Raw genomic sequence first — 25,013 nt, 5'->3', positions numbered from 1 at the left:
ATAGAGATATAATGATTTACTTTATTCAAAGTCATCGAACGTAAATTTATATCCTAGTACGACCTACTTCCACTTCGGTAATTTCATCTATGTTTTTGTCTCTCCTCGTTATTAATTTCTCCCTACTTTTAACTTTGAGTATCGAATTCTTTGTATACGAGTATTACATGTAAGCGGATGTTTACGTAATTACTTATTCGCATGTGCATAGATTTTTTTCTCTTTTTTTTTTTCTTTTTACAACTTTCCGTGTCAAAAGAAGTTTTTACCAGCTCAGTTTGAAGTTTTATTAGCTACACCCGTTGGCGATACGAAATTTCCGAAACCGACGGAGAAATCGACTTGCAGCGCCTCCTGCATTACCGACAATAAATAAGCTCCGAAACAAAGCTCCGCGAGCTTGCGTCAGGTCTCTGTTTCGCCGACGAGACAATATCCGCAGATTCGAAGCTATCAGTTAAAACTTTCTCTTCCGCCTCTACTCGTCAGCCTGCTGCAGGGCTCTTCAAATTTATCTTCGACGTCTCTTTCGAAAAAAATTGCAGTAGATAATGAAATATGTATGTTCCCTCTTACACGTTACATCGGAACAAAATTATAAATGTGCAAAATATTTGACAGTTAATCGAAGGAAGTTAACGACCGATAATCGTCGGCTCGTCGGCCATGGCAATTTCCTCCGTCGGAGCTTTGTCGCGTTTCCGTTTCCTCGAGAATAGCATGAAAGCACAACCGGCGATCAAGTTTGCGAGGAACACGAGCCAAGCGAGCACCATCGAGTAGTCGTACTTTTTCAAAGCCCCTTCCGGATAGGTGTCGAACACGTGGTGTTTCTCGTACTCGATGGCGGACTGGACGACTTGGATGACGACCATCACGCAGGCGGCTGTAAGTGAGGAAATTATTGCTGTTCGTTAGCGGCGTGGAGAATTTACACAACCGGGGAGTAATTAGCGGCGTAAAAGTCGACCAGGGATCCTTGGAAATCGCGTTCATTAAACGTGTTTGCATGAATTATAATACCTCTGGTGGAACCAAAGCAAACTTTACCACGAGGAAATCTCGTTTCACGAGATTCGGCCCTTTGACCAGTCCAACGAAGTGTCGCGCATGGTAATTAGCCCCGTCCTGTTTCTAAACTAATTACCATACATTTACCTGTGATGAAGTGGATTCCGCCGGCGAGCCTCTTGAACATGTATCTGGGATTGCGGAAAGTGTATATGGAAAATCCGAATCCCATGAACATCAGGAATATACTGATCACAGCAAACGAAACCTGGGTTTTGATGTAGACTGAAACAGAAGGCGACGTTACTTGAGCATACGGAGTCTAGCGATCAAGTTTTGTCTGCGAGTACTTTGCAAGTGAAAAAAAAAAGAAACTCGATGGACTTAACTGAAAGAAATTTTCAATTTCTGTTGTTTTCTTTTCTTTTTTCTTTTTTTTATACCGCAACAAATCGGTCATCAAACTCACCCAGCATCTTCTTCTTAGATTCGGAATTCCATCCAGCGTCAGGATTCTTGGGAAACAATGTCTGACGTTTGCAATCCTCTGAGAAATAAGGGTGAAATGAACGTTACTGAGAATCGTACCCGATATGTATGTCCATATCTATGTAATGTAAAAAGTTGGACGTTAAGCTCGCTCGAGTGCCGCAACAGAGTTCATCGCGGATCTCTCACGCAGTAAAATCGCGGGCATTTAAATTCGCATAAATGTTTAGTGAACAGAAAACGTATTACATGATTCGGTAGAAAACTTCCAGCCGAACAGTTTCAGCAGCCCTAGCATTTCGTGCCCAGCGGGAGATGAATGAAACATTAGCCAGGCTGACTCCGGCAACGTTCGAATTCCGGTTTACCAGAGCTTTTTTTTTTTTTGTGAGAGAAATCGGCGGGGGATGTTTCTCCGCGACGTAGAAAATTTCCAACCCAGATCCCCAATAATCTGCCTGCACCGCTTATTTCAAGTGAACAAAGTTTATTTTTTCTACTCATTTTCGACCGATCGTAAATTTATCATAATCGTAGCTGGTTTCGCTTTGCGGTAATAAGGTACTGCGGTTCCAGCTGTGAATTCGAAGAACCGATTACCGAGTATCATCAACATCGGGCCTAAGGTCAAAGGCTGTCGCAAGGTGAACGCGTGTGGGCCAAGCCACTCCCGAGCTTTCTAGAAAAGCTCCGCAAGTTACACGTCGATAAACTTCAACCGAAACATGACATTTGTGAACCGTATCTATTGATCGATACCTTGTTCCGTGAAATTCGGCCGTATCTTGTTAGACAAATTCCCTTTGATCCAGCTACCATGTGCTATTTTGAATCGGCCCTGTCTGCCTTACCTCAGAAAGTAATGTACTCTTGGGACACCTAGACTCCCAGCCAAAGAGAGTCGGACTAAACTGTGCCACGTTTTATGACCCAAGCTTAGTATCAGCTGACTGCATTGACATTTCGCGAGAGCTGCGAGAGTGGGCTCGTTGCCATTAATAATTGAGGACCACGGAGCACCCGAGGGCTCGAGGTAAGTGCAATTGATGATCACAACCCGAACGTTGCGGCTAAAGCGAAGAGGCCTTTTCGCCGCTGCGAAATTTCGCGAAAGAACGGAAAGCGGAATTTATCGCATCCCTTGCGTTCTAGTAAGGCAATAGTAGTAGGAACGTTGAAGGGTTTTACCTAGTCGGGATTTTTCAAAAATCCACTTTTGTTCATTTCATTTTCGTTATGTACAACGTGCATACATTCAAGTATGTACACAGAAAATGTCACGTCGATCCGATATATATTCTCTAAGTTACGCGCACATTTGCAAAGACGCCTCGGAGCGTTCAAAGTGCTTTTGAAACTTTGAACGCGTTTTTCTCCAAACTGTGTCTTTAAAGTCGGTGAGTAGGATTTCTCCGAAACAACTGAACCGATCAGTCTCAAATTTTTACACAAGCGACCAGCTCATACCTTATAATAACTAAATCTTTTTTGCTTTTTCATTTCACATGATCCAGTCCAGAGATATCTCGCTCACGGCAAAACACCTTTTTTTTAGAGGTGTTCCTAAAGATCGGCTATAGCAGCTTTGAAAATCATTATTTTTACAAACAAGAAATATCAGAATGAAGCTCAATGTTACCCCAATATGTATATCAATTTTTTCTATTAATAGATTGAAATTTCTCTTCGTGAACAATCCTTCGAAAATCGTTTCTTTCAGCCTCCTGACTGGGTAGGTATAACCCCTTAAGCCGGATTTCATAAGACGGAAGAGAACTACTACACGAAGAGAATAAAACAACGTACCGAAGACAGTCTTGTTCTCCCGCCCGTAGGTGCACGCACCCCAGAGACCTTGGTACCTGTAGAGGAGGACCCTGCCTTTCTTGTCGTCCGGGTTGAGGGGAAGTCCCTCAGTTTGGTCCGGCGCCGAGACCAGGAACCAGTGATCAGTGCCGATCGCGATCGCCCAAATGCAGACCGAAAGACCAACGAGACACGTGCAGCCCAGAAGTACTCTTCGTTCGAAAATTACCTGGAAATCATTCGGTGATTATAAATTTTTTTAAAGACGTCACGATCAAATTGGACAAAAATTTCACCCCTCAGGTGAAAATTTAAGACGTAATAAGCAATTTTAGAACAAATTTTCGCGAAGGAATTTACAATTTTTCCAACCTCAAGCGATCGAAATCGAATTAGCAAAGTTTGATATTTATACGAGAGTATCTTCGGTACTTTTCCCGTGACTTCGGAAAAGGTTTTCGAACTATGTCTTCTCATTCGGGGCGATGATAAAAGATTTTCGAATTAGGTAATACAAAATATCTGCCATGTGGTACTTTTGTTTGCATCTTCTGCCCATGAGACAATATCCTAATTGTAACGTCTCGTCCGAATTCGACGGCCAATATTTCTGTTTAGAAACATGGAATCCTGCTTGTATTCCGGTATTACACCTTTTGGACGTCGTTCCAACCCGAGATCGAAATTAGCCGCAGGGTATCGCGATGCGATAGAGTCGCCTCTTTTTTACCCATTTTAACAATACGCGTAAGTTTGAATAAACGATTGTTGTTCGGCGATAAAAAAAAGGGGAGCGCAGCTTGGCAGTGAGTAGCTATTTGGCCAGTGGCCCCAAACTTTTCTTGGCTCAGATTAGGACCACGTGACTGGTCATTTTCGATTTCACTCTTCACCTACATTCCCATTTGACGTTTAGCCCGCTTATCCGAGGCGTGTTGAGTGCGATACGAGTTTTGCTCAATTCTTTGTTATCCGCAGCTGTAAACAGCCGAGATATTTTCGTGCGCACAATGAAGTCGAATTCCGCAATCAACCTGCACGCCATCGTTGTAATGCCAAATTGATAACAGACCGACGAAAGTCTCGAGCCATTTTTTACAAGCCATTCCTTAGCCCGAATAACGCAGACAGCCGGCTCAACTCGAAATATCGAATATCAGAGGAGAGCGCGAAGAATTTCATTCTCGAAAATAACTCCATCTGTCAGTTGCTTCCTCTGACAGACGAGTGCACTTGAATGATTCTGAAAGAGTCTCGGAATTCCGAAACAAACAATTTTTCTCCGAATACCTGTAGCTGATAGATCGTTCGTGTGTAGTCTGAGTTATTTTTTATTCCTTCTTCTCTTTTCATTCTCAATTTAGAATATTACTCGTGTTTCGTTTACTTGAAATTTCAATTTCATTCTTTCTAGTTTGACATTGACGTAGGGAAAATTTCCCACGTTATTTACAACAAGTGGCTGCAACTAAAAGCACTGTAATCCCGTCAGAACAGCGGTAAAGAAAAAAAGTAATTCTTTCAAATTCGGAGACAGTTACTATCCCGCGACGAAAGCTCACACTAACATTTACCGTAATTTCAAGACTCTATAGATCGCAGCTGCTATCTGAGTCACTCTCAAAGCGGCAATAAATATCTGTGAAAAATTTAAAAGAATAAAAAAAACAACAAATGAAAACTAACACTCGTCCGAAATTCGGATGCAAAAATAGCGAGAATGCGGTGAAATCTGTGACAACGTTATACGTACCGAACTATAAGCATCGCGTATTATGCCCACACCAGTTTGGCACCTACGCGATATGTGGCGCTGATCTACAACACGTTTCACTGTAATTGGGCAAACAGATGAGAGGAAAGAGACTCGATCGAGTCACGAGGCTCCGGCTGTTCTATTTTTGAAACACAGGGAAAGTGCGTACAATTGTTTACACCGCGAAAGCGTGTCACCGTAAAAGCGACTCTCAAAATTTTCCAAGCTTAGTCTGAGTTTCAGCAGCAATACGTGGGGGGTGGTTGACAGGCGAAGCGGGCACGCGGAGCGATCAAGCAAAGATCAAAAAGCAGGAGCGGAGGATTTTTGCTAGCAATCAGATCCGCTAATCACCCTCATTCGAATCCCTCGCCGATCCATTATCGTATCAGTTTAGCCCGACAGACGAACAAGGTGCGGTTAACGAGCGTCTCGCTTTGAGTTCGGGACCGTGAATTCACTACCAAAGTATTCATGCGAGAAATTCGACAAGTAGTTAGTTAAAAATCCGGGCCAATTCACCCCCGAGACTTTGTCCCGACGCGGTGTAGTAAGACGAAATAAACTAATCACGAAGAAGTTGCAATAAATTTTCAAAATTTATCACCAAGATGGTGACCACAAATTATGCCCGAAAACACGACAGCTCTGATCGTTGCAGCGTGTCTTCGCGTCTGAAATGGTCCGACAGTACAATGTATTTAAACGGTATTGTATCACGTCGAATACATACAGAATACTCAAAACGAATTGTTTGTATTTTACAGTCGATGAGAAAAACGTTGATGATTAAAGACTCACCTGATTGTAAAGAGACTTCATCCTACTCGCCATGGTGTCCGCGGTTTGAGATCTCGTGTCACTTCTAGGGTGTTTACACGCGTGATTACATTTATGTAAATATATCTGATTTAATCGTATTATTCTTTGTTACTTGTTTGTTTATTTATTTGTTTTTTTTTTTCTACTTCAGAAACTCGGAATATCGGATTAATCAGAGCGCGAGTCTCTGTGCTAAATATTATCTTTGATAAACTATCATCAAGACACTGTTAATGATCGTTCGAACTACTGTTACACATTGAAATGCCAAGTTCTTAGCGTAGCTATACTTCTGATATGTTACAATGATTTCAACAAAGGCGTTGACGTCTTTGATGATTATGTGATTGTACGCCTACTCGTGCTTCTGCGTGTGCGTTATGCACGTGTATTTATGTACAGTAAATTGTATCGGATATGTTTTCACGCCCGTCTTCTCCTCTAGTTCGCAAATCCGAAATAGAAGACACAGTCAGACCGAATCCACGAGAGCGAAATTTATATCGACGCGGGCTGACCAAGAATTGATAAATGTCACGTAGGCCGACGCCGCTGGCACATCTGGGATGATATAGCTTTTTGTTTTCTCCATACACCTTTTTTTTTTAATTGGTTTATTTTTCCTTCGTGTTGTTTCTTGTCTTTGTTTGTATATATTTTCTTTTAAATTGTTTTCTTGTTGATATTATCGTATTTCCTCAACTCATACGGTTGATTCTCTTACTCTTTGGCGCGACTGCGGCGACGCCGCGCTCAAGAAACGTAAACGTATGTGCAATACGTTTTCTTTCTTTCCTTTTCTTTTTTTTTCTTCTTTTCCTTCTCCTTTTATTTATTTTATTTTTTATTCGTATCTCCTCCGCTCTATTCTCTCCTCTTCTTTTCCACGCCGTTTCTTTTGATCTCCGATGGAACAAGTTCAGCCGGATTTCAATATCAGTTTCGTTTCTCAGCTTTGAAAGACACTGTGAGAGCCGCGCCACTCGTGGCTTGTGGAATTCAAATTTAGAACTCGGTGTTCCCTCCCGTGCACACAATATATCCAACTGATCTTCGTCTTCGTAGCCTTCCGATACCGAATGCTCGACGGTACCTTCTTTCTATTTTTTATTATTATTTTCCCGCTTCTCGTAGGCCGCAACGCTCTTCTCGTAAACAAAAACACCTGCAACCTATGAAATTTCCCCTTTCCGATGGCAAAGCAGCATTCGCATCAAAGTTGACCCCGATTTTATCCCTTGTGACAAACTCTCGAGGTACACTTGGAAGATTTTACGGAGATCCTGTGGTGACCACGTGCAGCAAAGAGCACGACGTTTGTCTGGAACAGAAAATGAACGTTTGAGCAAGCGGGAGTAACGGATGTAATTTGTACATGTAAATTCGTACGCTGTAATATCGTTAAGCTCTGTGAAAATAGAGTGAAAAAATTCAACGCGGTAAGGTGGATTCTACTATTTGATTCCAGGACCATGTTGTTGTTCGTCGTCCGACGAGAGAAGTAAAGATTTAAACAAGTAAATAAACATTATTGCACGACGTTCGGAAAAGAAGCCAGATACTGCTGGAGTACCTAAATCAATCCGACTGTCATTAAAAGAAGTTACGGCTCGAGTACTTTTACAAGCCTCGAGGAATGTTATTGAATTGTTAACGGTAGGTTGTGCAGAGCAGTAATTCACTGTTGAGAAATCGTTGTTTATTAGTCGAACGAGTTGATGTTCGTTTGTGACACCTTACATCGTCGGTTTCGGGTTGATCTTTCATTGCTTCATATTTCGTTCGTCTAACCAGCCAATTCGTAGTAATAATAGATCGCGGCTTGTCGAAAATGGGGGAGAAACGAGCGGCGGGGGCGTGTCTGACACGCAACGTAACCAGAGCTTGCGAATTTCTGACGAAGTGTAAGAGTAAGTGTCGCACGTTGTGAGATAACGCGAGTTGTGAGTTTTTAAAAAAATTCCCTCTTTCGCAGCAAAGAAGGAAAAATTTCAAACTCGTGATACGATCGGTGACACAACAATGCGAGCTTGCGTCCTCGAGGAGCTTCCAATTTTTATTATAATTCCAAGGCCGCTGCGTCGCCTCCGCTAGTTGAGAAAACTGGAACAACTTGTCACCGCTTTCTTAGTCAAGGGCGTTCTATTGAGGGCTTTAACCGCAGCCACGTCCCTTCGGAAGAAAACATGCCTGTTAATTGCCTCTGACGAATTAATCACCAGGAACTTTCTTGACGTTGAGTAATTGTGGAAGGTGTATGCTTATAATATGCGTACATTTTTTTTCCACCTGCGATACGTAAATTCTTATACTTTATTGGCTTTCCACAGATTTTTAACACCTTACTGCTGTCGCTATACATAGAATATCGGCCCGTGTAAATAGTTCGCGTTATATTTTATTATCCCCGAATTTAGCGCAGGCCAAACTTCATCTTGAATCCCGTTACATTTATTTTATATTTTTCCTCACCACCCGCGAACTTAGCTTGGGATTTTATATTTAAAAGCTTTTTTTCAACCTTCAATTAACACCGCACAAGGGAATTCTTCTTCGATCCAATCAGATGGATTTCAACCTTTTGCTGACTACCGACGAATCAATCGATCTAACAATTAATTTCTGTAACTTAGTTCGACCATTTCTGCGCTGAAATAACTGATCTTTCTGTTTTCCGTCGGCAGTGAATCGAAATGTTGACCGTACCGACTATACGCCAAAAAAAAAAAAAAAAAACGAGAGTTCTCACCTTTTTAGTAACCGCTGAAATGGACGGAGCGGTTTTTTCGAATCGTCAGACTTCCTTTTATCCTCGAGGTTGTACGTGACTAACGAGAGCCGCGGTAACTTTTCTGCTCGGCGAAAGATTACATTTTTGGTTCCTGTATTATGGCACTGTCTGCCAAAATTTTTGGCTTTCAATCACTTAGAGTCCGGGTCAAGTGTCCTTTCACCTTTCCTCTGGAGGGCGTTTCGATGATCTTCGACCGACGTACCTCGAATCGGCCACTTCTGCTTCCTGTCCAGATGCTTTTCCCCGAGGATTGCAGCTTATGCATTCGCAGCAACCTGTAACGCAAAGCGCAAAACGAAATAGCACAGGGCTTAGAAAAGCACCGTGTATATGCAGGCTTTTTTTATTGGCAATCTTTATTTTTATCGCGGAACTCGGCAATTAAACTCTGCACGAAACGGGGACCGTAAACTTGGCTCGTTACGTCACTTCCGGTATACTTATGTAGCACTTTTCTGTCCAGATTTCATCTACGCGTACACGTGAGTCAACTTGTACCGCGTAGCGCAACACGTGACCTTGTCACGCGAAGAACCGGAAGTACAAAAAAGAAAACGAAACGCGGGCAAACATCTGGCTTAGCGCTTGCACTAGAAATCAAAAGAAGGCACAAAAAATGGAAGAACCTCGATTACATCCTTAGGATTTATGGATTTCTGGGAACTTGAACTTGCAAGCTCATTAAACATTTCGAGGTTCTCAAGGTTAAATATCCATATTTCGAAAGTAGTTCAATTTTTCCTCTGAAACCTCGTCAAGTCATTTTCTAAAATTCTGACGAATTATTGAAATTCGACTTTAGAACGCGAAATAAAGAAAAACTGCACTCTGTAATTTTTCGCCCGCACGTGCGTATCGGCGATCGCTATAAGCCGTTGAGACTTCCGGCAACATCAGTCGTTCGATTTTGACAGTGACTAAATTTTTACCAAGTAGCAGATGACGTTCCCCAATTGAAAAACAGTAAAAAAAAAAAATATCGCGTATGAAATGAAGCCCGAAGAGTAACGACCCATAACGCAAATTTCAAGTTCGAGATCTGTTTGCGAGCCTCGCTTTAAGTGACTCAAGTAAGCCTCGTGTTTGACCATCACCCGATTCCGTAATCCACCTGACGACAGTGGGCATAATCCACTCACGATCTTCGATCGTCAGGCTTATTACCATGTCATCGTGACAACCGTATATCTATAGATAGCCAAGAGGCGCCAAGAAATGAGGGGCGATGCCAACTCGAGGGTGATTATTCGCGGCAAACTTATTACTACGGGTTAACGCACGTCTAACTGCACATCCGACCACCTTTTCTGCGTCTTCTTCTTCTTCATCTTCTTCTGCTCCTTCAAGTCGTCGGCGCAAGACGCCAAATTCCACCGAAACTTCCCAGCTGTGACCCGGTATTTCACGTCGTGACGTCACGCCGTGAGGATCAGCGTGAGCCGTCGACGTCTACGCAGCCTACATTTACACCGCAGCTGAATAACGAGCGAATGGAATTTAACGACCACCTTATCGATGACGCAAATTTTTTACCGCGTTCGCGTAACAACTTCCTCGAGAGTAGCCGGGACCTCTCATCGGTACGGATGAAATGAAATTCTGTAGATATTATCATCTCCCTATCAAAATTCAATTTTCCGTACAGCTCGTGAACCGCTCTTCCTTTTCTTCTTCTTCTTCTTCTTCTTCTTTCTCATCGACTCGGGTTAAAGGATGAAAGTGGCTGAAATCGAGTCGTTTAACCCAACGCGCCGATCATCTCTGGGGGGGGGGGGGGGGGGGGGGGCGATCGATCGATCGATCGAAAAGACAGACAAGGGGATGAAGTTTAATTCGCCCCGGGCGAGTTGCAGATCATAATTTTTAGCCCGGCGAAGACATTTTGGCAATCGATAGATCCGGGTGACTAGACAATGAAGTCCCGGGAGAATCCGCGCTGCCTGCGCGGGCGTAATTTCGCAAAATTTCTTCGCCCTTTTTACTATTTCGATACCGGCAGCTCGGAGCTGAAAACGGCGAGTCTCGCCGAGCGCCAAAAATTCGCTCTCTTGTCTCGTCGCGTGGGACACCTGCCAAACTAACAAACAATGCCTCGCTCGGTGATCGCAAGCCGAGCTTGCAGAGACCGACGACAGCTGACCCGCGCTCTCTGTGCACCCCGAGTAAGCTCGGTTCGAAAAAGTCTAAGCCCACCGTCAAACGCGACAGCGACGCCACTATTTTTGCGGCTCGTTCGCCGCAAGCGGTCAGGAGGCGAACCCGACTAGCTCTACCGTAAATATATTTGCCGGTCTGACACGATGTCTGCGTAGAAATAGCCGGTCTCAGGCTCGCGAGTCGCAGAGTGCGGTGACTTACGGAATTTCTTCTTAAGTCCCTCGCTTCGTCTTCGCAAACCGCAAGCTCTGGTTGACGAGGATTTATTGCTCGACTGTAAGAAGGGAACAGTTGGTCCAACGAGGCCTGGAGTGCCAAGGACCTTAAGATGCACACCGGATTAAGGGTCAAGGTCGCGTTGGCCGAGTTCAGTGGTTCCAAAAATCGACGCGGCGGCAGAAAACGAACAGAGAAAATAGAGGGGGAACTGAATTCGAGATTTCAAAAAAAGAGAGAGAGAGAAAGAGAGAGCTCGATGTTTTCCCGACTGTAAATTGACATTTTATTTTTAATACAGACGTGACGCAATCTGGGAAATAATAAACAACCGGCAAGTGGCTGTTCTCGGGTTTTCAAGCACCCCGTCGAGTCGTTCGTTCGAGAGAAAGAGAGGCGTTTAGAATTTCGTTTCAAGTATCAAGGGGATGACAATGACGGCGGTGTATCCACTAAACGTCGACTCAGGGTCTCGATTTCTGTCGCACCCTCGCTGCAGACTCGAATACGAAACTGGACCGCGTTCAATCTCTGCGTTAAAGAACGATGCGAGTCTGAGAAGAAACGAAGTGAGCGTAAAGTCACGCGATAAATTTATAATTAGATTCAGCGGGTGTCGAGATTTGCAGAGCTTACCCCGTGAGGTCCGTCTGCCGTTTTAAACACAATGTATGCAGAGCCCCTCGTAAGCTTAAAAGCTTGCTTTAAACCTTACCGCATTGTTTAATAGGTACCCGCGGGATAAAAACAGCGTCAAAGTTTTTCCGGACCGAATTGACTAACGAACCATGCAGACGCTGCAGCTGTTCATCCCCACCGGCTGCAGCAACGTCACGGTGAACTTAAACGCGGCGTAAAGCTCTGCCTATAATTATAGCCGATATGCCCTAGTCCCCGATGTTGCCCACCACCTTGCGATAGTCCCTGCAACGCGGCGGGGGAACCGCTTCGCGGGTTATTTAAAACGGCGGTCGAGTTCGTCTTCGTTGTTTTTTTTTCGCCTCTCATTCTTCCACCGTCCTCCGGCCCTACTATTTCCACTCTTCGACCGCTAATAATAACCCCAACCGTTGCACCGGCTTAATTCTGTATCCTTTCGACCCGATTTAGCTCCCCCCCCCATTCATGTAAACATGTCAATCACGGCTACGCCAGATCGTCTTTATAACAACGCGCCCCTTGCATTGCAGTTTAGATGGACCACGTGCAACGGCTCGACTTGCGCCCGAAATGCAGTAAATGAGAGGAAAAATTAGCATCGGAAAACCGTACGTTCGTAACACAGTCGCCGGTAAATTACTTCCGAAATTAATCAATGTTTATCCCGAAACACCGAAAACTGGACGAACAGCTGGCTTCCTTCTCCCAAGTCCGCCGAACGAGATCTAAAGACGCTTGTTTTTGGTGCGAGGTTTAAGTATCGTTGCGATTGTCGAAAACGAGAACGGATGGCATAATTGTAAATGATCCCATTTCACTCCCCAAGGAAAATGTTCCCGAAGTCTTGGCGTGACGGTAATTCTTTAATCTCGTTTCACGAATAACTACCAAGCTCCCAAGCCCTTTGATCAAAAGGAGAACAAGGTATATGCTTCGATCGAGTCAGGCTCACCCCCGGAGGCGAAAACGTGGCAAACAGAATAAGAGACGTGGCTTTGTTGTCGAGATAAGCCGACCGAGCGAGGCTTGAAGGGAATTGTAATTGAATACGAGGTTCCAGGGACTAGATTGGCACGGTTGATAATGCCGATGCAAACACCAAGACAAAGCAGAAAGGTGATCGTCTGCGTTGAGGACGATTCGCGTTCGGCCGACCGTCTTTCGTCAAGTATCAAGGTACTCGCGGATTTCCGTCGTGTGGGTGAAGTTCTTCCGCAGCTTTGGAGGAGGCGGTGCGCTCTGATTCGAGTAAATACGCGTGCGATCGTCGTGGGCGAATTCGCCGGCAGTCGGCAGAAGTTTAAACGAAAACGTTCAAGCATCCAAAACAAACAGCAATTATCTCAAGACCGCGAACTCGGATAGAGAAACGACGCGATGAGTTATGACTACGCCGCAACATCAGACATACCTACAGCTATATGTTCGTTGCATGCGGCATGCCTAACTCTTTGGCCGACGAGACATCGAAGCGGTAAACAAAACCCACTTGGGACTTGCATAACTTGACACTGTTTTCCGCATAGCGCATTAAAGACCGATTCCGACTGTCGTAAAAGGTATTTATTCATGCCACCCGGAATTTCGTGGTGGAAATTCATCGTTTCTCTACTTTCCCTCGAACGTTTGATCTCCATCTTTTCTTTCTTCCAATCATCGTGCAGCTGCAAGTGGCAGCCGCCTTCGCATCGGCTTGACGCGATATTAACTCTGGCACTAGGAGGCTGAAAAGCTCGAGAGCAGTCGGATACATCTACGTCAGAGTTTAATATCACACTTCCAGACGAAATCCTGCACCCATCTCGCATTGAGAGTCAACCACTTCCACTTCCACTTCCACTAAGAGATTCAGAATTACGAAGGAAGTTTCCACGTGCCTCGCAAAGAAGAATTCTTCATTGACCGCATGGACGTAATCAAGAGCTTTTTCATTTCAATTGAGAAACACGCAAAAGTCGTTTCAGATTCCACAGACGCTTATACGCGGCGCCGAAGCCTGTAGCTTTTTCTCTCCCTACCCGGTTATTTTCCGCTGTTTCCATCGAATTGCTATTCATTGTCAGTCACCTAATAGGAAGACGTGTGCGAATTCAAGAAAATTACACCCCCAACCTTTCTTTCTCGCCTTCGATAGAATTCCTTTCGTCGATAATAACGCCAACGATCGCAGAAGATCGTTCGAATAAAGGTATTCGAATCGGAACAAAGATGCGAAAGGAGTAGTTTTACCGTATAAACAGATACCGATTGAAAAAAAAAAAAAAATTACCATTCGCTATCTATTATCTTCGAGGTATAACAAACTCGATCGCTACTCTCCTTGAGAAGTAAAATGATGAAAATCGATTAGTTTTTATTTTTAAGCAAAGAAATTTTGCGACCTTGTATATTTTAATCCGAGAATACACCCTTCCGAGTATTTTCAAGCCTCGAGGAAAATTGTTTGACAAATCGTACAATCTGAAAACAGTTTTCCTGATTTCGTGGAGCATATATACATATACTAGTCCAAGCAATAATGTGTCGTGAAATACTTGAAAATACGCATTTATCAAATACTTATAAGTGGCATTTCTCGCAAATTGACGGCTCGCAGCCGCTGGCATCGTCCGAACAACGATCAGCCCTAATAAGTAGTTATTTTCAGATAACGATAGCCTCCCGCTCTAGGCTGTAACCTGATGTAATTAAAGGAAAATCGACCCACATATATCGGGTCGCCAATAAACAATCTCATCGGCCGCGGTAACGAGACCCTCGGTTATAGTTGGGCATCAGGTTTCTTAGATATTAAACTCTCCCCCGGGCTGCTACCACCTCTCGTTCGCTCAGTAGGTCACCTTTCAGCCCTGACGCCAGTCTTGGGTCGTACTAAACCATTTTCTTTGCCCCTTTTATCTCATATTTTCTGAACACTGACCACTATCCCATTTGGAGAACTGGGTTATGGGGTTAAGCCAGTATTACGGTCCGATCAATTCCGGCTTTTCATCTCTTCCCGCAAGACCGCTAATTCCACAGATCACTGACCGACATTTTTCATGGCTATCGTCTTCTGGCATCGGCCATTTATAAAACAAACGCCGTGAGCAATCGATTGATGAAATGTCGTACGTCTGATATGCGGTGACAAAGTTTACCAAGGGGAGAATATTCGAAGTAGATTTCATTTCGCGCTGTGGCAGCATGGCAAGAAATCGAGTAACTTCACGGAAGTTTGCTGAGACCGTTTGAAATACGATCTGAAACTTTGTTTCAATGAAGCGAAAGAACCGTGCGACGAGCATCGGGGTCGAATCTCAAGTTTATAGATCGATTCTACAGCTTGGCGAGCGTGAATTAATACAAGCAGAAAATATTCAAAGACAACCCGATACGATGAGTCACGATGCGTGATTCATCGTTTTGTATATTATCTCAAATAGCAGAGTTTCGGTGAATTATTTTCAAATAAATATGATATAATTGTATACAAGGTCGGAACGTGTGTATGTTACAAAAATGGCCCGAGTCTATGATTTATAACATATACTAACGTATTTTTTACGGATTCATGTACAACAGTCTCTGGGAGATAATAAAAAAAATAGTTATGCTTATTTGTAGTGAGGTTCAGTGGATGAAACACGGAAAATTTAGTCCAACTGATCGCAATTAATTGCTTTATCACCTTCGCGTTTATACAGACTAGTCCGCATAGCTTCTTACGTAATAATTTACGTACAAACGTATATATCAAGAAAGCGGCATCTGTGATATCACAAATTCGGTCTATCGGAATGCGTATCTCCAAGTTGAAAAAATTAAATAACCGGAGAATCAAATTGATTCGAGACTTGATTGATTGAAGAACGATTCGTTCTATCCAAAAGATATCTCAACTTCAATCGAGGATCAAAAAGTATCGTGGAACGTTTTTTTTCACAATATTTTGAATAAAGGTAATTCGATTTCCATTTGCAGCTACTGTCTACACCAAACTTTACTATCGTTAACTACTTAAAGATACTTGCGAAGCGACGTCCAAGCAATCAGCGTAATTACAAAACTATTGTAGTGAGCGAGAGCTCTTTACTCGAGTAATTTCTACCCCTAAACTTCCCGTGCCTGAAGACAATTTCACTCTAAGTAGTCAGGTTAATGGTTGCAGCGAGTTGGATCAACAGTCCGAAATACATTCTCGGAAACGCCTCGTAGCCGGTTTTTATTTTCCATTGCGAATTTTCATCACGTTCCAGAGACGCGTGACGGCTCACAAATCGATTCTATATCGAAAATACGATCAGTCATTATCGCACATCGGACAGAGAATCGCGGCCCGCCAATTTGTCGATCAACCTGAACCATCGTAACTGATATTTGCTTTGTATTATCCGACTGATGACAGCAAACTTTGCGTCACGCTCAGGCGAGGATCAGGTATTTTGCATTCCTTATTTAGTCAATATAAGGAGCCGGTGTGCTATAGGAATGAATTTGCGAGCTACCGGTGTGAAAACTTTGTTAGTTTAGCCCGAGGCAGATGAAACAACGGGCGAATCGAGCTCAGCCAATTTTCCTGTATTCTTCGGTCTTTGTTTTCCTTTTTTTTCATTTCGTTCTCTAGATTCTCTCTTCACCCGCTCGCGACTTTCAACGGCGAAAGCTCGATGCCAATTGTTTTACACACCCCGAGCATGTGGCGTCGCAAAATTCAACATTGGCACCCGCCTAACTTCTGTGCCACACCGGTGCCAAATTACTGGCCCAAAGTTCCAACGCGACTTGACGACGAGAATGGAAATTCCAAATTTCCTTGTCTCTTCTTCGTGAGAAGAATGTCGCTCATAAAGAATATGTGCGATATATTCCGGCCAATTTATGGAATAGAGAATTATACATCCAAGTTCAGAAAGTTTCACAGATTCATGTTCTTTCTTCTTGAAGACCCGGCGACATCCGAGCTAGTGTGAATAGATATAAGAAATTCAGCCCTGCTGCACGAATGATTTGTGCCACGCGCTATAATTCACCATGACCGAAAATAAAGCGCAGCGCCTAATCTTATAGCATATACGGAAGCGATTGGGATCGTGGGTCAATATTAATTAGATCTGAAGGATTATTTTTATACCGTTATTTCCGTCCCTTGGAAATATGGGGGAGCCGTTTATAGCCGGCCGAGGATCCATAAAATATAATACACCTGAATCTCGTAGTCTCGAATCGTGTTTCAACAGCTGAGCGTTTTGAGTTTTAATTAAGAAGCGAGACGAAAAATTGCGAAAAAGCATCGTGGAAGAAAATTCTTGATAGTGACGCAAGCCTAGCGATCTTCCCAATTTTTCATAATCGGTGAAACTAGATTCTAATTACCAATTTCGAGTTCGACGTCACTTCGCCGCGTGATGGAAATTTAATTTCAACACCACCTGTCGGTTTGAAAACGAATCCCCCTCGCGATATTTGACGAGTTATGAAAATTTTCTTACTCAAACAAAGCTGCTGCAGAAAATCCCAGGGAATCAACTTTACATTATTCATATGACTTCTTCGAGAGTTGATATTGACGCTCGGTAAACTTCTGCTTCGAAATAATTAATACCCCACGTCTTTTCGCGTATTCCAATTTCATTAACAAACTATGCTTCTTCTCTTCTTCGTAGAATCTGGTAGTCACTACTTTATGATGGGAGGGAAAACATGCGACGTTCAGACGGCCAGAGGGATGGAAGAAAGAAAGGGAACTCAAAGTTCGTTCCCTGCTTTATGACTCAAACTTCTAACTCGAAAGGAATTCGCGATACTGTTGAGCCGTTGAAGCAGCGGCTACTTCACAGTGATGATCAGATGCTTACCAAAAACTGAAAGGGACAGGCTGGCCTGAGGCCCAAACTTTCTTAATTAACTCACGACGCGAGTTTCAATTTTCTCCAAAACGAATATCGGTACAACAAAGACGCACCGCCAAGAGCTCTGTTCAAGTTAAAGCTAAGCAAATTAATACGTTGGATTTAATAAACGACGCGCAATTACAAACGGAATCTAGCCAATACTGAGCAGATTCTCAAGATAATAGAAGTCTTTGGGTAATTCAATTTCGAACAATTCTCGTGTTTATACCACGGAAATTGACTATCGGTCCTTTCCTTAACATAAACACTCAAACTTAAAACTTTTGCTAAAAATATTTCCTCGCTAAATACTCTACAAGTACGGATTCCAGATTCAGAGGCAATAATTAACGAAGCTAAGAACTGGCTGCCCTTTCTCATTTCAATGGAATACCTTCAATTCTTACCATTGATGAAACAAATAGTCGAGTGTCAAGATGGATCCAAAGATATTATCGCCAAGTTTAAAACGAAGTTCGAACAGCTCTTCTTCGACTCCTAAAAGTCGTATAGAAATAAACAAAAGTCGATAATTGGGGGATAGAAGATCCAGGTTTTAAGTTCTCGCCTATAATCGATTGCGATTCGTATAACAATCTCTCACTTGTGAAAGCGTACGGAAAATAAATACAACTCCTCTCCGTTGAGTCGTATTTGTTTTTCCTCCCACGATTTACTCCGCGTTATTCAATCAGTTACAATCAGCGAAGGGCCCGTATATACAAGACGCGAAAAAATTTCATGCTGTCCATCAGGATATAGGTGGTTGAGTTTAGGAGGATATATTCAGAGTTCCAAGTGAATAGATCTGATAAATCAACGTCAGTCAGAGTCGCTTAGACTTTTCCCAAACGTCCGTCAATCCGCCGGATCTCGTCGAGCGTACGAATTACCAGTCAATAAATTGAGATAGTAAAGTTGAAGAGCTTGAACAACGTTTATGCAGCAGAAAAGTCGTTGGGCGGGGGGAGTGGGACTAAAAGAGCTCAACGAACCATCTACGTCAGAGTGCATTAAGAGGAAAGAACTTGAGCGGCTGTAGCAACAGATCATCTTCAAAACGGACGATTCTGCGGTGAGAGGAAAAGCGGTACTCGGATGTATCCCTTCGATAGATGGAAGATGAAAAAGTATCGATTCGGTGAATCGCAGAAGACGGGTTCGTTGTAATTAGTTTTCGAACAGCCGTCTAGCAGCGAAACTCTTTTCCCATCCCTTGGCGAAATTTCGACTGTACGGAAGATTCGGAAATCTTTGGTTTTCGATTCCGAGTGAACCGCTTGTTTGACTCGAGACAAGGGGAAAGGGAAAGGATTGACGGAACGCTGCTGATTCGAAATGGGATACGCACCTGCAGAAGTTCCCGAAGAGCCGGCGAAGCGTGATCAACTGCAAGCAACACGAGACTGACGATGACGCTGGGATGGGAAATTGTATGTTTATTCAACGATTCGGGGCGTTTCAACAATTGTATTTATACCACTCGGTGAAAACAGACGGATTGCATAAATTATATCATTCCCGTATACATGTATACATGTATGATACGTAATCGTCGCCCCACGCCTGTGAATCTCTTCACACAGTACCACGTTATTTTCAGAATATTCAAATATTATGACGATAGATTTGAAAATATATATTATTCGAGTTGCCGTTTTGTAAATGTTACGCGGAATATCGTTTATATAATGTATTCGTCTTAATCGTCTCTCCGGGATAAACCGGCAGTCGATCGTTTCATCGGCACCGATTTTTCGATACTCGTTCCGACGCCATAGCTGTTCGCAGTTTGCGGTCAGGTTCCAATATTCCAACGAAAAAAACAAAGAATAAGCAAAAAAAGAAGGATATTTGATCAAAAGAAACTCGAGTTCACCGAATTTTATTACAATCGACTGAAACCGCCGTTTCCAAAGCAAATTATACATCAATCATTCGTGATTGAGGTCATGTACAATTTACTCATAAACGAAAAATCATTCTTTTTTAACAGAGAGAAACCTTCGCGGTATAAAACTCTGAACGCAACAATTTTTGACCCTCGACGAGCAAGAAGCTATAAACCTTGCGGTGTAACGTACGTACACACAATTTAGACCACTTGAGAAACTTTGAGTATACACTTGGTAGAAACTTTGAGATTCTTCGGTGTCGGGTTAATCGAGAGAACCGCGAGACGTTAGAGAAAAAGAACGAAGCTGCAGGGACGGGGGGTGACATACCTTGACTTTCATTAGTCTAAGTGACACGATTTATGCAGATCTGCCGGCGTCCAAAGCGCGACAGTAATTAGTTAATTAAAAGTTTTTCCCTCCCGTTTTATGGGGCAGTTAAAAATCCCTCAAGATGGCTACTGCAGCTGCGCTGCGGAGTCTGTTTCATCCATGCGATTCCCAACTACAGTACAGGGTATATAAAACTGGGTAACGCAATAAAGAGCGCACTAATGGAGCTGGACGATGGACCCTGACTATCTTTCTCTCTCTTTCTCTCTCTCTCCTAAATCAACATCAGCACTCTCCGTAGGCGCGTTTTCTGATTACGAGGGTGTTTCCAATGAATGATTATTTTCACCGTTATTACGTATTCCATCGTTATAATATTTCCAAAATTACCCTCCAGGTATGACATCATTCACGTCGAAAGCACGCGAGGGATCGTTTTCGGTAATTGCCACGTGGCTTTCCAATATTACAAATACATTCGCGCAATGCGTCATACGAAAACTCATTGTACGTGTAACCGGATCAAGATTTTTTACGCTCATTCTGGGGTAATCGGTAGTCGTAATTGAAGGAGAAACAAGATGAAGAAATTTATTCTAGTGTAACAATTTTTTTTCCAATTTAAAGGGATCAGTGAGTTCTCAAAAAATTCCAGCATTCACATTTTCTGCGTCATGTATCGTCATGCAGACCTAATATTGTAAAATGGTTCAGCTGTATAAATTATAAATTATATATTCGTAAAAATGATTAAACAAATCGGTCATTTTTAAAAGTATGCCGCATGTTTAAAGTAAACATCTCGGGTTGGTACAAATTTTTCAAACATCAGTAATACCGATTTTTTCTCCCATCAGACCATATTTCTTCAGGTAAACTTGAAGAGTTCTTTTCAAATGTCGCAGTAGCTGCAATTTTCTGATTCTCATGGTCACAGCATAAATATATACCGATTGAAAAAGCCTACTTTAATTTTTTTTCATTTTCGGTCCATCGGATAATTCATAAACAGCAGAGATTTCAACGCTAAGCGTTTCCTAAACGCGTATGACTTGGAAATTTCTTAACGAGACTTCAAACGCAGATGTGTGATTCCTGTCTTGTCAATATCTAGAGACATAGTACGGTTATTTTGGCGTTTGGATCGTTGTACAGTTGCATGTAGAGAATGAATTCTTCATTATACTTCATCGAGCACGACGTCGTCGTTTAAAATTAACGCGCCCGCTATTATCCGGCACAAAGTTAGGTTTCATCTTGGTGTAAGAGCAGCATATTTGCAATCTTTACCTAGCCGTAAAGAATATTATGCCAGCACCATCCTGCTACGACGACCGTCGAGAGAAATTGTACCCCCGAGAATTGCATAACGCAGGCGAGAAGATGATGAATGGAATAGAATCGGGTGTGGTGTACGGGGTTTAAAGTGTAAAATTCGAGACAGTTTCACTTCGCCGTGTATCAAATATCGTTCATTAAGCAACTCCCAAGCGGTGATCGGTATCTTTCACGCGCGCCAAACGGATTCTGTTTTCCCTAGGTGTTTGTTAGGCTCCGGAGTTCTGACGAGAATTGAAGCCACATTGTTGGACGCAGACTACGTGATCCCTATAAAAGCATACCTCGTCTGGGGCGATGAAGTATACTTAATAATCACGTTTAGTTTCTCACGGTTATTACAGAACTGACAGTTAATCGATCAATGTGAAATTCTGCGAATGGGTCAAGCTCTCGACACTTTTTTCATCGTCGATTTATAAGATTATTCTTCCATCTTGTAGGCACGATGCATTGAATACTTTCAGAGAAAATTAGCTCATAGAGGTTATTTTTCATTTCATGCAACGCCTCGAACGTAATCAAATAAATTGCAAGCTACTTCAAAGTGCAAAACAATTCACCGAAACATGTCATTTCAATCTTTGAGGCTACAGAAATCGATCTTAATACCCGTCAAAGCGTTGTTGTTAAGAAAAAATTGGCGGTTATTTGAAACGATTACAACAAATTCATGTCACATATTACAACGGTATAAATTTATTGGTAAAAAATAAAAACAGGGGTATAAAAAAGCGGTCACTCAACAGTTCGACTTGTTTCTCAAGTACATAGCAAATGAAATCCCCAATTTAAATAACACGGGTCATGTACGTATATTCTCAATATTTGTGAGTGTCATTCGACGGTTTCAAATTCACCCTCTTATCTCGGGAAAAAAATGAAATCCCAGAATTCCATATCATAAGGAATCGTATTCTCCTAACGACACGCGCTCTCGATTTTTTTGCTACAAACAGACGCTTTTTTCATCGTGAAAGATACCGCTGTGTGAATAAGAGTTCAATTTTTTGTCTTTCTTTTTTAATACGCTCGTCTTTACGTAATACATCATTCGAAAATTCCTCTCCACTCAACATTTAAGAACATGAAAATTGAAATAAAATATCGTAAATAAAACTTAAGCGCTAACGACGCATCAGCCTTGATACTTAAACGTGACATTTACTTGACATCTACCGTAACTTTCGAATCAAGATTTATGGGCACTGCAATTCACTTAAGCCGGTAGAAAGCGCAGTTTTCTAGCCACGTAGATCAAGGGATATCAATTCCGACTGCACGTCGTCTAACTTACAGAACGTAGCTCGTAAATAAGGGTTGCGTTGGCAGCACGAATCATCGCTCGTTGAATAGCAGCTACGCGTTTAAATCGTGTTATATGCAATTTACCAGCGTGAAATTAGAAAGCAGAGTTTGTCGGGTAATTATCTTTATACTTATCGCTTAGTCGTTTAATCTCTGTTTCCGAACGAGGTAAAAATGAGTAAAGTTCGAAAAGGAATCATGCTGAAGTTTTTAACGTTATTGCAACGATGCATCTTTGGAAAAAGTCGTTATCTCGCAACTTTAGGATTACCAGAAATTCAGCAAACTTTTAATACAGCATCAAGAAATCCAGATTTTGTAAATTCAACTTCTTCAGTTACTCTAAAGGTGCGAAATGATAAATTTTTGTTCCAACAATTCGATACGTTAACGTTACAAACTTCATCCCACTGAATTAAAAATAAAAGAGTTAACAGCGTTACAATATCGTCTTACCTTGTTTGATAACTCCGTTTGACAAACAGCTCGTTGAGTGATGAACTCCGGAGAAGGAGGAGGGTTAACAGCGCCAGATCTACCTCGGCGTCGGCGTCGGCGGAGCTTTCGACCGTGCAGGCGGACCGGTCTGACTCTAAACGCACACTAACTACTTGTCGCTGGCATCACTTACCGCCAGGCCGCTGAGAGGCGCGCCCGGCGCCACCGCACGCACGCCCCAAACTCCCTCGAGCGTGTCGAGAGAGAGAGAGAGAGAGAGAGAGAGGCGAGTGTGTGCTTTTGTGCCTGCGTGATTGTGCTTCTATCCGCGTTCGACCACCGCTGCCCACCGCGAAAGATAGGGAGAGAGAGAGAGAGAGAGATAGAAGAACCGAGGAACGTAAGTGTATCGAACACTGACACATGCGAGTTCAGACGGAGGCGCAGACGTCCCCCACCCCCGCACAAGTTTCGCCGCAAGTTCTGTGACGCCTTCGTAGAAATGAGGTGCTCGTTTCGCTTATTTTCACCACTCGTCGACGTCACCGCTCCCAGGTATGCATACGTATATCTTCGTTTGTGTGCCTTTTATATATATGTAAATACGTATCCGCATGCGTGTATTCCGGCTGAACTTGCGGGTCTTTGCGTGCGCTGCGCGCGTCCGTGCCAAATTTCCAATCACACGTGTTGCACGATTTTTACCCTCAAGTCACTAATTTTTTGCTTTTCTTTTTTCTTTTACGCGCACGTTTAAATACGAGGGTTTCATGTTATTCCTTGTCGTCTAACGATGAGTCCGTAAGAATAAGCGGGGCAACGAATGCGGGACGGGGGGATAATAGTACTGAGAAGAACGATAACGGGGAGAAGGGTACGTATATGAGGGAGGGGTATTTTTGAGACTGCGTATGAAAATACGAGACAGCCATCAAAGCAGCATGGTGCCTGCTAATTCCTCGACGCCCGACACCGAAACATTCGGCCCGAAAATACCCGAGCAACAAGTAGTTGTTGTGACGCTAGGTTCGAACGGAAAGAGCCACGTATTTCTTTTTCCCGCTGTGCGTTGGTCTTGTTAACGATTCTGTGCGTCTTCTAGTTCGGATTATGCAGTGGAATTTACGCGGGTGAAATAAGTTTTCCAAGCACCGTTTTGTGGTTAGTCTTTGCAATCCTGGACGGTAAAATCATTACACAAATGTATTTCTCGATTTATTCAAATTCATTGGACAGATCATGCTCTGTCTTCGAAGTAGGCCGAAAGTTTTTTTATAGAGAAGGGGAAGGAAGCTAATTTTGAACGATATTTTTCGCAAACGAACTCTTTATTTCTCCTAGGAAAAGAAACGCGACGACTTCTAAAGACGAAAAAGGTATAAAAGCGACGCTTCGTTCCTATTGCCCGAACCACGGAAACAGCTTGCGGCAAAAGTCGAGTTTATTCGGTCCTCTCGACCCCTCAAATGCCCGTGGGACTCCAGGTGGGGCTCATGGGATTCCGATAAAACGCGGTTGACGAATTTACGAGCGTCCTCCCAGCGGCCGATCACTCATCTTGAGCTCCGCGGTACGAAGAAAAAACAAACTAAAAATCTAGTTAAATCGATACGCGAGCCGTCGGTTTTTCTTCTTGCGTATTGGCAAAAGGTTGAAAGAGTGCAACATGGCGGAACAACCGTGAACAACCAACCCCTCTGAAATATTTCCGCTCTTCTTGATCCCCATTTCACATCCGGAGCCAAAGAAAGGGCAAAAAATTAAATAACGAAAATGCGTTCGTCCAGTTTACAAAGATCGCAATCTCGCTCTTTTATGCCAGCGGGAAACTCCGAAGGGAAGAAGCTTGAATCCTGTAGGATTTCTCTTGTGCATTTTCACTTCGTCGGAAACTCCCCGGCATTATAGCTTTCAATCTCCGGTCGGAAAATTCTCGTGTACCCGTATCGCAGCTCTGTCCGGCATTATTTGCGTAGTTATATTTGCGATGAATGATCAGACGACGCGCGTCTCTGTAGACATCCTTTTATTGTCCGAATAGAAGCATTCCTCGGTGTCGAAAGAACAACAGCGTGACTACAATACCTATAGAAACGATTGCAACGAGCTTATCTCAC

At 43.0% G+C, this 25,013-nt stretch overlaps 1 protein-coding gene across 2 annotated transcripts; it reads right to left on the bottom strand.

Annotated features, from left to right (window-relative positions):
- Positions 1-220: 220 nt before the first annotated feature.
- Positions 221-23,075, bottom strand: LOC124297362 (uncharacterized). 2 transcript variants are annotated; one of them, XM_046748301.1, is made up of 7 exons: positions 22,915-23,075; positions 8,634-8,953; positions 5,864-7,205; positions 3,307-3,535; positions 1,481-1,558; positions 1,159-1,296; positions 221-886 (listed from the first exon to the last, which is right to left on the bottom strand). In XM_046748301.1, the coding sequence occupies exons 3-7, from the start codon at positions 5,894-5,896 to the stop codon at positions 636-638; spliced, it is 729 nt and encodes a 242-aa protein (XP_046604257.1). In that variant the 5' UTR covers positions 5,897-7,205; positions 8,634-8,953; positions 22,915-23,075; the 3' UTR covers positions 221-635. The 2 variants fall into 2 exon arrangements, with proteins under 2 accessions (XP_046604257.1, XP_046604258.1); XM_046748302.1 differs by lacking the exon at positions 8,634-8,953.
- Between the last annotated feature and the right edge of the window lie 1,938 nt (positions 23,076-25,013).

This window comes from Neodiprion virginianus, chromosome 2 (genome assembly GCF_021901495.1).
Source record: "Neodiprion virginianus isolate iyNeoVirg1 chromosome 2, iyNeoVirg1.1, whole genome shotgun sequence".
Lineage (NCBI taxonomy): Eukaryota > Metazoa > Arthropoda > Insecta > Hymenoptera > Diprionidae > Neodiprion > Neodiprion virginianus.
This window is presented reverse-complemented; position numbering and strand designations above follow the sequence as displayed.

What these genes read in the sequence shown, in the direction of transcription:
- LOC124297362 (XM_046748301.1), bottom strand. Translation starts at nt 5,896, where the DNA reads ATGGCGAGTAGGATGAAGTCTCTTTACAATCAG. An exon ending in TGAAGTCTCTTTACAATCAG is followed by an intron (nt 3,536 to 5,863) that starts GTGAGTCTTTAA and finishes AATGATTTCCAG; the next exon opens with GTAATTTTCGAACGAAGAGT. An exon ending in ATCTAAGAAGAAGATGCTGG is followed by an intron (nt 1,297 to 1,480) that starts GTGAGTTTGATG and finishes CTTCTGTTTCAG; the next exon opens with TCTACATCAAAACCCAGGTT.